Source organism: Amphiura filiformis, chromosome 4, assembly GCF_039555335.1.
Source record: "Amphiura filiformis chromosome 4, Afil_fr2py, whole genome shotgun sequence".
Taxonomy (NCBI): domain Eukaryota; kingdom Metazoa; phylum Echinodermata; class Ophiuroidea; order Amphilepidida; family Amphiuridae; genus Amphiura; species Amphiura filiformis.
The window spans coordinates 72145172-72160676 of record NC_092631.1 but is presented as its reverse complement, the minus strand read 5'-3'; the positions used below and the strand labels follow the sequence as shown (position 1 = coordinate 72160676).

The window sequence follows — 15505 nt, the reverse complement described above, 5'->3', positions numbered from 1 at the left end:
GATGACAGGTGCCAAAAAGTCTGATTACATTAATTGGTAAAAAATAGTTAGAATATCCAAGTTGATCTGTTGAGGTTGGAATTTTCAATATTTCATCACACTTACGCTACAGGGAGGGGGAGGCGGTCAACCGCCTATACCATATTTTACGGTTGTGGCAGTGACGTCAGTGTGCATTTAATAAGGTGAAGCGTACACGCACGCATACACTTAAAGATGCCGCATCATAGATGTGTGCACGAAACAGCTGCTTCAACGCGTTGACGTCACAGCCACATCAGGATGAAATATGGTATACTAAAAGAACTTTCATTTATAGGACATTATCAAACTTGTGGATTGTTTGCTACAGAATACACCTGTTTCTTAGTGTCATTTTTGCACAGCATATTCTACAAAAACCTCGTTTTGGGGTAAAAAGAGCACATTTTTGGTGATTCAGCTTAGCAGCTATACTAATAATAATACTGCCATGTTACCAGGATGTGCATGCTTCTAGCATGATTATTATTGATACACCTTTCTAGTTTTTCTGGCTTAATCATTTTTGCTCAAAGAAGGAGTCATTTTTGTTTCATTTGCATCTACAAAGGCAAGCACGCATCATATAGTTTTTGTAATACAAAAATGCATTTCTCTCTACAATCAGATAATTCTTGATATCTTGTAATATAAAGAGCAGCATCAGAACTACAGAGTGCTCCGCTACAGCATTTCTAGAAGCTGTAGCTGATACCAAAATTGCATGACAAACTTATAAATAACATATGCCAGTGAAAAATCAGTAAATCTGTATGGAATTTCAGGAAATGCTCCTACTCTCTGAAAGATAGTGTTTGTCACCATTGCATAATATTCTATAGCTGTCAGACATCCAGGCATGGTGTCTACTTTAACATTTCAGGGTGCACACATATCAAACAGTTAGCAAAGACAATGCACTGCCATGCTGCATATGCACACAAAGGATTTTCTGGTACTTGTCATTCATGGAATTGTCATACATAGGCCTACTGATAGTTTAGCTGCTAAGCTCCCAAATTTGGTGCAATTGTGCACTTTGTGATAAAAGCATGAGAATGTCCACACATGAAGTACATGGTCCCAAGTTTATTTTAAGATGTGGAACCATTTCAGATTTGACCCCTAGTGACCTCTAGAGGTCACAAAAGGTCACACAGGGGTAACAGATTGAAAATGCTTCAATCTTAACATATGCCAGTGAAAAATCAGTAAATCAGTATAGAATTTCAGGAAATGCTCTTACTCTCTGAAAGATAGTGTTTGTCACCATTGCATAATATTCTATAGCTGTCAGACATCCAGACATGGTGTCTATACTTTAACATTTCAGGGTGCACACATATCAAACAGGTTAGCAAAGACAATGCACTGCCATGCTGCATATGCACACAAAGGATTATCTGGTACTTGTCTCTTTGTGGGACTAAAGAGAAGGCAGACTTGAAATAAAAATATATGTGTCATGCAGACTTCTTGTCTCTGCAAGTCAAATTACAAGGAGACAAGGATTTTGTTATGTGTACATATAGTATGCCTTTTGATTTGAAATGACTGATCAATAAATTCATCAATTTCAATTATAGTCTTTCAAAACATTCCCAATATTTGTTACGACAGCACAGTATTCCCGATTGATGGAGGTAACATGATGTGACATCATACCAAACAGCTGGTAGGCACAAGCCATTGTTTTTTGCCTGGCAGTAAGTGTGAGCATCCTGGATACTTATTTTAAAAACTTGTGCCAAACCAGATACAGGGTAATAAATTATTACAAAGTGAAGTAATTGAATAAAGTAACCTCAAGCATATCAATAGACCAGTTCCTTACCTGCATTTATTAAACTTCTGTCACCTCATCTGTACTTTCAAGAATTAAAATTAGTTAACTTTGATAAATAATACAGTGGCAACTCGTTAACACGAACCCTCTTAACATGAAGTTCCTGATAACAAGAAGTACGTTTTACATTCCCAAGCATATATTTCACATGTTATTAGAACTGGATAACACGAACTCCTGATAACAAGAAGTAAAATTTGAACTCCGCACAACTTCGTGTTAATGAGTTTCCACTGTACAATCTTTCTTGAGATGTCATTTATATGTTTCCAACTAGTGTACATGAAATATGCTCACACATTGCTTTCAATGTTGTGTGCACAGAATAATACATGCTATAAAGGTAATATTACATCTTATGGAGGAAGAATATAGTGTGATCATCCTGTGGTGCAAGTGGATTCAAGGGTGTGCCATTTAATCCTACTCAATATATGCATGTTAATATTGCATTAGTCATTATGTTGGACATGTAAAATTTTCTGTTGAGTTGGTAAATTTGATAAAGAAAGTTAAGATCATAAACCACTTGAATGTCACATACCACATGATGATCATACAGTAAAGGGTCTACAATAGTAAGTAGTAAGGAATATATTCTTTAGATATTATCTACATACACATAGTACTACATATTATATCTACACAATCTATTTATAGACTATATGAGTATACAAGATTGCACAGTTAAACAGTGGAAACTTAGCCACTGGATGGGTTGGAATAGAAATAGTCCACCTTACACTCTGAGGATTCTTGATATGTCGGCATATGTGACCCATCACATCAAACCATGGCAGGTGCCTTTAAATATGTAAACTAACATTTCTTAACCAAGTTAAAGAAGTTTTTTCCTATAAAATGACTTTGCACATATTGATATCAAATGTACAATATTAATTTTTTGTGATATATGGATTTCCCACAACTGCTATGTTTCGATGTGATGGGTTGCATATGGTAAAATGGTACCAATGGATACGGATCACTAGCTCACATTTTCAATAACTCTCCACATTCCTTGTCTTTATGTGCAGTCAAAATCCACTTTTCTGATAATTTTTTGCCTATGACACCTTTGTACCTAAGAGGACATTTCATATATAACCTTCCCCTAGATTAGTGACATATTGAATAACACACCTGTGTGCATAAACTAAAGAGATGCAGTCTATCCGTAAAAAAGTAAAGTTCCAGCATCACCCATTAACATGGGTTGATCGTTCCATGAGGTACGATAGACAAAACTGCTATGCACATACCGCATATTTTTACAGTCTTTCGTGTTAACGCAGACAAGCAACACTCTATTGCATATACGCAAAGGCATGCTACACTGACATGATTGTTAGACATTCACGATCAAACGATCTGCCCTCATGAATATGCACAAATTCACATCATACAAAGCACAGAGACTGTGGCTGTTTATGGATAGTTTATGCCTGTATGTTTGAAAAACATGTCCCCTGAGTCCAAATTTTATGAAATAATACCATTTTCAACCTAATTAGCACCCTTCCCATAATAAGTGCATGCCACAAAATTTTTCAGGAACAACTGCCCCCATTTTGATGTACCTGAATAAATAAAATTGGGCAAGTGTCTAAATAAATTTGTCATTTACACCTTGTGACTTTGACTTCAGATACACTGTATTTTGAATGTTTCTGTGAGTAAATTCCCTATTTTGACATTCATTTCATCGTTTTAATAAGTACCCTCCAAAATGACTGACTTAAGCACCCAGGTGCTAATTAGGTTGAATACATTATACTTTGATCAGCTCGTAATCGCCGGGAATTGTTAGGCTTTTACCACTATGCCAAAAAGTATACCCATGTTGAAAGTGATATATATATTTGACCTGTCTGATCTATATTGTGTGTGATCAATAACGTAGACAAAAACTTCAATTTATAATTTGTGATGCTTCTGGTGAGATATCACAAGGCAATTCTCAAAATAAAATATATGTTATATGGCCTGCCGATTATGAGCTGATCAAACTATATGTGTTTTTCCACTTGTAGCCCTTTTGGTAAGTTATGTATTGTGAAGAGAGTGACCATTGAAGGCGATATAACCCAGCTTTCAATCAGATTTAGGTTTGTACCTATGGGAACAAACCAAATGTTTGATGACGTCCTATAAACAAAAGTCCTTTCGTTAGGGGGAGGGGATAAAAAAAGTCTGAATATGTTGGTAAAAAAATACATGTAGCTAAAATATCAGTCAAAGTTGATCTTTTGAGGTTTGAATTTTCAATATTTCACACTTACATACAGGGAAGGGTCAGCCGTCTAACATAAGAACTTTCATTTATAGGACCTCATCAAAGTTTCGGAATGTTTCCTAAAGAATATGCCTGTTTCTTTGTCTAAGTTTTGCACAGCATGTTGGTAGAGTACCATTCAGGTATGCAATTCTCTATTTCACTTGTCAAGACTCATCTTCAAGAATTAAATATCCCAATACATTGTAGTTCTATACTGAATGGGAGTCAAATTTCCTTTGCTGCATGAAATTGAGTATAAAGTGAACAAACAAAAAGATTGATGAAATCTTATGAATGAAAGTAGTTTCATTAGTGAAGGAGGGGGTCATTTAAATTTGTCAATGTTGATGTCAATTATGTTTCTCCTATGCTCTCATAAAACAATGGTGTTCTTCCGGTTTGGTTAGATGGGGAGGGAGCTAGGGTCAGGTAGGAAACTAAACAGGTTTACAAGACTTCATCAATCATTTTGTTTGTATGACAGTAGCATGACTCATTAATCCATCCGGAGTCAAATGTCACATTTCTGTTCAAAGTCAGTCACTTCTTGACTCATTCAAACTCTTCTCATCATTCATATAGGCTTATCTAGGATATTATTTTGTTTTGGTTCCTAATAACCAGAATGTTGTACCAGATAATTGATTCCATTGTCAGGTACCAGTGCAGCAGATTAACATTGTTCTCAAGAATCCTCATAATACTGAATGATGCAGCAGAATGTCGTCATCCCCAGGCTTCACTTTTACAATAATGTAGAACTAGTTTACCATCACTCCCGTAGCACTGTGTGCAAGAAATGATCAAATATGAAGATTAGCATTATAAAAATCATTATTTTAGGGTGCTTCTTAAATGAAGAAGCTCAATACATTATTGCTAAAGAGGTAAATTATTATCTTACAGCATATTTGGCATTTTACAGTCCCTGTTTGGAATGGACTCCCAGACTTTGTAGTTGAAAAGATCACTGATTATGGAGCTCAGTCCTTCACATACAACATCTTTTGGGATTATGATGGTTCTTGTCACTCTCCTGTGCTACTATGAACCACTGATTGGCCCATTAGGATTACTAATATAGTGCCCTGTTGCCTATGTGCTTGACATAGTCAATCCTAATGGACAATTGTTCACCTCGCATTTATAAAACAAAATACATGCAAGTTGTCTTGTACTTACAATATACATATATGAATAGTTGCATGATCTGTACTAATAAACTTTTGCTGTTATTTTTTTATGCTTTATCTTACAAAGTAAAATAAGTAAAATATTAATTTACTTTGTATGCATGTAAGCAGGAGTTCAATTAGTAAATGTTTGCTCAACAAAATTGTCAGGAACCTTACTACACATTATGGGAAGGGATAGCAGAATTCAATTTGGTGTATTAGACAATACGCTGGCGAAGTTACATAATTACTCGGATTAATTACCATAGCAATAGGTGAAAACAATTTTGAACATCTCGCGCTGCACTACAAGCAGGTTGCACTCCTCACTTGTGCACGTCTGGAATCATAGATTGAATACAATACTGGCGAAGTTACGTAATTAATCGGATTAATTACCATAGCAATAGGTGAAAACAATTTTGAACATATCGCGCTGCACTACAAGTAGGTTACACTCATCACTTGTGTATGTCTGCAATCATAGATTAAATACAATACTGGTATTTTCAAAGATACTAATCTTAAAGGTACAAGTGATCAGCATGATATGATTCAATGTAAAGATACCGCGTGAATGTATCAGTGCAGCGCGGTATATTCAAAATTGCTTTCACCTATTGCTATGGTAGTTAATCCGATTATTACGTAACTTCGCCAGCGTATAGGTGCCATATTGCAAGAGGGTGAGAGTTCATAGTGAAAATGTTAAATGTTAAATGGTACTTCCCATATTATTTTTCACATGTTGTAATAGGTAAAAAAAATTTAGATGGGCCATCTGGTGGAATAGTTACCAAACACGTACCATGCCGTATGCAACCCAACATGGCATTGTTTGTGATCTTTTGTGCACTCTCACCCTCCCGAGGTTATGATGGGTAAAAAGCTTTGATACAAATTATTTTCATTTTTTTATTAGCTGTCATGAGATGAGACTTTTGTAAGGTACATACTGGTACTGTTGATATATAATATAATATAAATCATCCTTCACATACTGGTACTATTATGTCAAGAAGGAAACACTTTAAAACCACATCCAAACCACTTCCAATTCGACCGTATACAGTTATTTTTGGTTCTAGTCTCCATCCTCATTGTTTCCTGCAGTTGGTCCATATTTGTTTTCTTTTTCAATTTTCAAGTCTAACTTTTGATTTTAAAGGTCTGGTAAAGCTCTGGTAATTCAGTGTGATGGTAAAAAGGTTAACTAAAGCAACATGATTCACCTGGCAGTTTTTGTTCGGAGTGAAATTGTACAAAATAATAAGTAATGAGATGTTGATGCATCTAATGAACGAGCCCTGCAGGAGGGGAGTGCATTACACCAGAGAAGACCAGAGATAATTTTGTACAATTTCTCAAGCAACAAGTGATACACATTTATTAACCTATTTCATACATGAGAAAAAAAATGATTTATGCTATTTTTATAACAATCCCAATTTTGTGTTACTTTTCCAATTTTATACGCCTCATAACACCATGCCCTGAATGGCAACCCAATAGCTGGAAACCCCTGCTCCAAACCTGTAATGGTATCTATCTTTTATAAAGTTATTCCTTAGCTCCTTCCAGGCATGATAATACACATTCATCAAAAAGTCTAATTTTGTTTTTAAAAAAACTGGAAAAGTGCATAAAATTGAACAAAAACACCTGAAAATAGGCTGAAAATAAATAAAATTCCAGGAATTTTGACATCACAAGTTTGGTTCGAGTGTTTTGACTGGAAATTCTCATGCCTGTTCTTCTCAGGAGACATGCTACACACACCCACATAACTTACCTCAAATAAATTTCTAACTTCTTGGTCAGGTGATGGTGCAAATGTTTGGTTTACATATAAAAACTGCAAAATAGAAACAACACATGTATATATAAAGATATTTACTACAAGATTTCTTAGTATAACTTTTAATGGAAATAAAACACTAAGATAAGTAAAAATTTTCAGTGATTCCGCAATTCGAAAGAATATGAAAAAATTTTGAAATTTATTATAAAAGCTTCAAATAGAATTACTATTTTTGCAAGATATTTCGACAAAATAGTAAAAAATGACCTATTGTAAAGGTTGTTGTCTATTTTTTTCGAAAATTTACATTTCTTTACAGTGTGTCACCAATCACAACAGCTCATGGTGCTGACCTCCGACATGAATTTGTGAATGCGCGCTGGTTCAATCCAAATGGTTCTTTGAGTTAGTTGCATTTATCATTATCTCACATTGACTGATATTCTGCTAGGACACAGCAGATAAAGAATAATATTTCAATAGAATGAGAGATCTTTTGATTTGGCACATTTATAACAAACAATATTTTGTACAAACATGTATTGCATATCAATCTATTAAAGGGCTATTTCATTATAAATGACAACATTGAGTCCCAAAAGGGGTCAAAATTCAAACTCATTTATTTCATGCAAATTCATTATCATTTCAAAGTTCAGATGGTGTGTCAATAATTCTCAAAATATTAGAGCGTCAAACCCTCAGGAACCATTAAAAAAATTAAATTGAATTTTTGCTGTGTAAAACATAGCTGCCGTCTGGAGGGACATTTTTTTAAACAATTTAATACACAACTTTGAAAGAGTATATGTAACCAACATTGGGTTCATACTTATTCATATTTAGTCTGTAATAATTGTTGTATGTTCCTTTACACTTCAGTGTCTTAAATATGCCAGTTTCAATATAAAACAATTAGTAAATTGATACTAATCCAGATAAATGGTGCAAAATTACTACATATTTTAAGGATAAACTTTATCTTCACATGAAAAATTCATGAAATAGTCATTTTGTCCTGCCCAATAGCTACACTGATGCATAAGTGAGTATTCTGCGTCAATCTGTTGTACTAGTCATGGAAAACCTAAAATAAAAGACCCTCCTGTGTCATTTGTTCTGGATAGGACACATTTTTAACACATAATAAAGCATACTTTAACTTTAGAAATAGCTGCATCAATATTATTGCATCAATATTATTGCATAAAAGATCCCCAGCATTTAAAATCCACTACAAACAGGGTTAATATTCTGGTTAAATTAGGAATATTGCAATTTTTAGCTAACCGAAGTTCAATGCAGAATAATATCATATGTGTTCTCAACAACTGGACAATAATTTGAACACTAAAGTGGTTTGTAAGCATAATTTGCAATAAAATGCAAAAATTTCTTGTGGGTTTGGCTCTTTGAAATTTTTATTTTTTAGTTTGTTTACCAATTCATGGAAATGACATAATTGTGCTGGAGAGGACATTTGTTAAATTGCAAACAGAATCGTGGATACAGGCTTGCAAAATGCAACAAATACCAAATCATGTGCCACCTTGGTAGAAGGAAGACCACTCTTCCTCTACAAATTTCACATTCTATGATATAATCCTTCTTATTTCAACAATTAGTAATTAACTTCAGTTCTGGAGAGGACAAATTTTTAACGCGAACTGTGGTATCAAGAACAAGTGGTCTACTGTATGTAAAATAAATGAATTCCTCAATCAGTGCCCTGTCCCATCAATTGGTAATATAACACAGATTATACAGGTAGGGTAAGGGTTTATATTTCCTCTTTAATGTTAACAAAAATGGAGGCATGAATTGGAGAGGACACTCATTTTTTATTTAACGCAAAATGCCAATTTTGCAAGAATCTACGAAATTTTAACATTTTTGCACCAATTTTCACCATTCAACTTGCATGATGTTCCACACATATCATATTTTCATTGCAACAAGCACATTGCCATAGAATGTACCTAATTTTTCAAAGAATTTATTCAGAATACATGGGCAAAATGAAATGGGACTCCAAAATTGGGTTAAAATGTACCTTTTGGCAATTTTTTATACAAAAAATAGACAGAATTCTGTAAAAATGCTCATGTAGCTTGTAGTTTGTGGCATACTTAGAATTAAGTTAATAACACTGCATTATCACCCTAATTATATCAACCAGATATGATAAAAGCCATTTTTGTGAACGTGTCATTTATAATGAAATAGCCCTAAACGTTTTTGTACAGTGTATCTGCCATTTGTCTCTTAAGAGAGAAGATGAACAAAAAAAGTTGTTTGTTTGGGGCGAGATTTGAACCAAAGACCCATAGCATACCAAGCACTAGGTCGCCCACCAGTAGGTATTGCTATTGGCCAAAGAATCTGTGCATACGACTTTGGGTGAGTGAGTTATACATGTACCATTGCGTGGGATGCATGCATGCGCAATTGGCTTTCAGCTGTAAATTTTGTAGCACAGTGTTGTTAGGGGTTAATCAGCACACTTTCAAGTACAACTCAGGGTAAGAAATTCGGCGAGAATCCAACTCAAGAATACATTTTCGCATAGATTCTCGTCAACAAAATTGCAAGAATCTAAATGGATTCTCGTAAATATTTCAGTTTCTCATTCAAAGTTATCTGGTGAGAATCCATGGATTCTTGCAAAATTCCACTGGGAGAATCCAAAAGGATTCTCGCACTTTGTTGCAAATTTCTGACCCTGCAACCCACAATCAAAGACGCTAAGTCAAATCACATACTGACTACAGATTTCTACTTGACTTACCAATGAGTCAGATGGGTCACATTTAATGTATTTACGTATAAAGTCTATAACCCATCCAACTTTTTTATTAGGATCTACAGCCCACTTCTTTTTCTTCATTATTGGTGCATCGCCAGTGGCCTTCAGAAGAATATCCACTGTGAAATAAGCAAAAAGAAAAAAAGATTTAACATTAATCATAACCCTCATCCCGATGACTACAATCTCTGGATGTATGCATGGACAACAACTGCAAATCCCACCCTCATCAATTCATGAATTCTACAGACAAGAACCAAATATTTGGTGTTTAGTCCGGTCTTGAGAGTGGGGATGTAGCCCTATTTGAATAACTAGTGTATAATTACATGTAATAAATAATTATGAAGAAAAACAAACAAATACACACACTTTCTTATACCGGACTCTCCTATTTACACACCAGCTATTAGTAATAGGGGTAGGTTAAACAGCCTTTTAAAAAGGGTGATGTTTCAAATTTCTTAGGGAACCAGCTTATTTGATGTGGCATGATCTCCTGATCCAAATCGGCCAAAAAATGAGAAGGTGCCGGCCAAAACAAGTATTTGGACAGGGGGGTCTTAAATTCAATATTTTCATCAATAATCATTATTTTATGCCTAATTCTGTTAAAGTTGGTGTTGGTTTGCAGGTAATTGATGTCTAGAACTCCATTTTTGAAAGTTGCATCAAAATTGGAGTTGTCGTTTTCTTAAAATGGCAGTTTTACGTCCAAATAAGGATGTGAGGGCGCTTTGCATAAATCATGCACACATTCTTTTTACATGAAAATTTAATGATGTCAGTATGAAGATAATCACATGTGGCACATCCTCAAGAAATTTGGGCATTATATTTCTTTTTGTTTGACCGTGGCACCATTTTTCGTATTCTCAGGAAGCCTTCCATTGAAACATACACATTTTAAAGTGCATTGACCCCTGTACAGTTGAATGGCAGCGTTCTATGAAATATTCAAATGGCTGCCAAAATCAAACCGTGCAATGTAAATCGCTCAAATTTCTTGAGCAGGTACTACCTATGGTTATCTCCATACATACACCATTGAAATTTCTGTTTTAAAGATTGTTTGCAAGTTAAATGCGAAGCGCCCTCATATCCTTATTTGGATGTAAAATGGCCATTTTAAGAAAACAACAACTCCAATTTTTATGCAACTTTCAAAAATGGAATTCTAAACATCAATTACATACAAATCAACACCAACTTTCACAGAATCGAGCATAAAATAATGATTGTTGATGAAAATATTGATTTTCAGACCCCCCAACAGACCCTCCCTGTCCAAATACTTGTTTTGGCCGGCACCTTCTCATTTTTTGGCCGATTTGGATGAAAAAGGTGTCAAAATGCTCAGGAGATCATGCTGCATCAAATAAGCTGGTTCCCTAAGAAATTTGAAGCATCATCATTATATAACCCACCACTAGTACTATTAGGGCTATTGCAGGTGAAATTCATATCCCCTATGGAACAGCTTAATCTTTTACACAGAGAGTGCATATTTCAAATGGGGTTACCTGAATGGATGACCCCATTTGAAATCAACATCCCCTGTGTGAAAGATTAAGGTCATGTCTTGAATTTTAAATGGAAAAGCACATTCTGTCATAAACCTAGAATGAGTCAATTGAATTAAGATTTGGTGTGGTATTCAAGGCTAAGTAATTGCTAAATATTGTGTTCATTTTTGTTGTGCACTACACGCAGCTATTCAATTCTCTATCACTTGAATTGTGAACACGATTTGCATGAGTGCACTATTGCTCCATCGATAGCTTGAGCTAAAAATTATGCAAACATTAGCAAACATTTTTATTTTGAGTTTGCTAATTTTTAAGAAACTAAACGATGATGTATCATTTGAGCAACATTTTTGATGCTGTACCCATCATGATTTCCATTGCTTTACATATAATGAAAGACAAAGATAAAAAGACTAGTTTGCGTCTGACGTCATCTGTCAATCAAACTCGAGCCGGTTTGTTTACAAGTGTCGTGATGATATGAGTTGCTGAACACGGCGGTAAAACCGGGTGCCTTGTAAGAGTACGTAATTTTTCGCCATTCACTGCTATTCCTTTTCCCCGATCGGCACCAGATGAATCAACCTTCCTTACATGTACACGCGCTATTAGCCAATCAACGATCATAGAGAATTTGATTGACAGTGACGTCAGACGAGACGCAAACTAGTCTTTTTATCTTTGTCTTTCATTATAGTAATCACACTCCACTGATTGCGACACAAATTGGTATGGCTGACACCTCTTTCCTCATCCATCGCCAGTTATTTATTAACTTTATTAATATTTATGAGGCAATGAACCAAATAGCAGCCAAAAGCAGCTAATCTAAGATTATGACTTGGAGGGTCAATTCCCTTGCCTGCTAGTAATACCCAGGAAATCGAGTCCCGCTCGAAAATTGTGATACCCGAGTACAAAAACCAGAGCTCTGCTCGATATCCAAAGGAAATCAGCCTTGCCAAGATTTAGTTTTCATGAAAAGTTTGCATGCACAGTTGAATGGCACCAAAGTGAGTTGATAAACTTGGTCCCTGCGGTCAATTAAGAAAGCTGTTGTTAAAACTTGTTTACATAAAATATTTTGCACTCATTTTGAACTCGCCATTTAAAAATGGCGGTGTTGTTTTAATTACATACTTTCAAAATTGTGATCTGTTCAATTCATCATATCTCGGCTAAACAAAAAGATAATGTCATGGTTTTGGTCTCATGTGAAAGCTAAATAATACTAATAAACAATCTGCAATCTTTTCCTTTAGACCACCCTTGCTATATACATGTAGGGACTAAATTATTACTTTTGTATCAAGATTTACTTTTCCATCAAGGTTAAACAGTTGCCAAACACTTTGAAGTCAAGGTTTAATGTATTGGAAGGATGGCAGGGCTTTGGAAAAAAAAAGGGGGGGGGGGATTATGGGGTAAAAAACAAGGTTAAAACAACTTTTTGAAAACAAGTGAAAATGGCTATTCTGCTAAGAAGTTTTTGTCTCAAAAAAAAAATTTTAAATTATTGAACAAACCAAAAAACATACCTTCATAAAATCAGCATCAATTCCGTCACATAAAAAGATGATCAGATGAGTGGAAAGTGGCAAAGAATTTGTGACATGAGGGAATTATTTAAAGAAAAATATGTCGCAAGACATTGATCATGTTGATTCGCAATCTTGAATAAATGCAAAATTGCATCACGCAGTAAAAACCTGTCAAACGCGCTTGAAAATGCTTGATACACAAGCGTAAATCACTGTCAAAAACGAGCGCCCATGATCAAGAAAGTGCTACACGAAAGTGTTGGAGTTTGCATCACCGGTTTTGCATTCAGCTCAGATTTACATCACAAATTGCGATAATATTAAACATATTTAACATTGATGCGAATTTGATAAATTTTAATTAATTAACCTTATATTAATTTTAACCTTATATAGGTCGGGTGGTCTAAAAGAAAAGATCGCCATTCGCCATTCATTCAATTGAAATTTCTAGTATAATTCATGACATTGTTGTCGAATTCTGCTCTCGCCCATAGGTGGACGTAGTAAAAGGCTTGAAAAACAATTAAAAACTCGTCTACCTTTGTCCAATTTTTTCTTCATAGGTGCAGCTGCTTGATCGCCTTCACTAGGCGTATTTTCAGGAGTATTTGCCTCATTTTGGGGTGGATTTTCTGCTTTTTCTGCGCCGTTCTCATTACTGCCCTGATCGGCCATTTTGGGGAAATCCCTTTTTGTTTGTTGTTAAACACACACACATTTCTCAAGTAATGAAAACAGTGGTGAAAAAGTTTTGGAAAGGGTTTTTCCTTTTTGTGCCCGTGTTTGTGTTGTGCAAATCCTTGATAAACAAGTCAATTAAAACCCAAGTAAGTTTTTGAAGTGAAAATCGAAGTAGTTTGTTTAAAGAAATTGCAAAATAGAAATTTAAGTCATGTTTAAGTGCTTATTTCCTGAGTGGCATAGCGCCCCCTCTGAATTTGTAAACACACACATGGTGTCGACAGACAAGTTGTGCCAGCCTATTTTCTTCACATTTTCATTAGTTTTCGAAGAAGGCAGTTCGTTTATTACGTTGTGCTGTGATTGATTTTGGTTTGGAGAGCAGGTACCACTAGGCCTAATTCAAGATGATGATCAAGGAATACAGGATCTGTATGCCATTAACTGTTGATGAGGTAAGCTTAAAAATTGCATCCACCACTCATGCATTTCACATTAATTTTTTACCCACATGCCCACAGAGGAGAAAGAAAACGGAGAGCGTACAACCAGCGTAAAGTTCCCGTGTATTATATGATGTAAGTTTTGCATATTCATGAGGGCCGATTGTTCGATCGGGCCGTGTCTAACAATCACGCCAGCGCTGCGTGTAAACGCGATACTAGATAGAGATACATTAGAGCGCGAGCGTTGCGCGCTTTCGCGATTACGCGATAGACCATGAAAATACGTGGTAATTGCGTAGCAGTCTCGCCTGTCGCATTACATGGAACAATCGACCCTCATTATCGGATGATGCAGAGACTTTGACTGGTGGTACTAGTCACGATTATCGCACTTTCAGTTTCCCACGCGTTTGAACGGGAATTGGATTGCGTACTTTTTTCGATGTCTGGTGAGCAAATTTTTCAATATTTTGAGAAAATGATGTCAAATTTTCTATTCTGTATTGTTTGGTAATAATGTCTTTGCGAATAGTATGGTTAAAGTTGTAATTTTGTGTTTTTGATCGCAAAGATCGGATATTTTCGTTCGATTCAATTCTGAACCCTTCATAAGGGTGCCGATTTCGACAGAACTTTGACGATAATTTTGCCTTTTGGACACTAAAATGCTTTCGATCCTTAATTTTGTTTCAACCGAGTCTTAAATTAGCAAGCACAATCGGTTGGTACCACTTTTATATACATTGATGACATTTTAAAGTTTTTTTTTCAAGTTTCTACCCGGCGCAAATCGTTAAGTGTGTATTTCCCATTGACATCCAAAATGGGAAATACGAGTCTGATGGACATAGGAACGGCGTCCATGAGACTCAGCGAGTCTAGGTGGTACGACGCTTTCTGTTTTCTTTCTCTGTGTTTTTACCACTCACACCGTCCATGACTCAGCACTGCACTGATTCATAGATCTGACCATGATCTTCAGTCTTCAGTGAATAACTTCTTATATGCAATAAACCAACCAGAACAGTATAAGAACCCAGTTTGTTCACCCCCTTCCCCAGGTTTCTTCCTGTCAAAAATTGCTTTCCCCCTTTTTGTCTCCCTCTGTTTCCCCAAGGAGGGGGGGGGGGCAGGGGGACAGATAATTATTTTGTAACCCCTTACCTAAAAGCAAATCAGAGCCTTCAGCATGGCTCGAAAAAGTGGGGAATGTGGGAAGTTCAAGCTCCTTCCCAGGAAATGTTGGTGTTTGGAGGGAAATTCTGGTGTATCCTTGGTGTAAGATATTCATGAGTTAGACTAGTGTTAAGTCTACATTGTGGAATTAAGCAGCTTACGGAATAAAGCTGTATAATCCTTCAATGGAAGATTTGTGCTA

General features: G+C 35.7%; 2 protein-coding genes across 2 annotated transcripts in view; one reads left to right on the top strand and one right to left on the bottom strand.

Annotated features, from left to right (window-relative positions):
* Positions 1 to 2791: 2791 nt before the first annotated feature.
* Positions 2792 to 13741, bottom strand: LOC140151365 (autophagy protein 12-like). The gene is made up of 4 exons (XM_072173675.1): positions 13540 to 13741; positions 9910 to 10046; positions 7113 to 7175; positions 2792 to 4931 (listed from the first exon to the last, which is right to left on the bottom strand). Exons 1-4 carry the CDS (start codon positions 13673 to 13675, stop codon positions 4872 to 4874), a joined length of 396 nt encoding a protein of 131 aa, XP_072029776.1. The 5' UTR covers positions 13676 to 13741; the 3' UTR covers positions 2792 to 4871.
* A 204-nt stretch (positions 13742 to 13945) lies between these two features.
* The window catches only part of LOC140151364 (cytoplasmic phosphatidylinositol transfer protein 1-like), a 77289-nt gene continuing 75729 nt past the window's right edge, over positions 13946 to 15505 (top strand). Inside the window, exon 1 of the mRNA XM_072173674.1 lies at positions 13946 to 14136. Coding sequence (XP_072029775.1) covers positions 14089 to 14136 — 48 coding nt within the window. The 5' untranslated portion in view covers positions 13946 to 14088. The remainder of the gene's footprint in view (positions 14137 to 15505) is intronic.

Bases quoted from the DNA above. Each gene is read 5' to 3' on its own strand.
- LOC140151365 (XM_072173675.1), bottom strand. From the start codon at position 13,675: ATGGCCGATCAGGGCAGTAATGAGAACGGCGCAGAAAAAGCAGAAAAT. The intron at 10,047-13,539 runs GTAGACGAGTTT...CTTATTTCACAG, and splicing joins GAAGAAAAAATTGGACAAAG to TGGATATTCTTCTGAAGGCC. The intron at 7,176-9,909 runs GTAAGTCAAGTA...TCTATTTTGCAG, and splicing joins GTGACCCATCTGACTCATTG to TTTTTATATGTAAACCAAAC.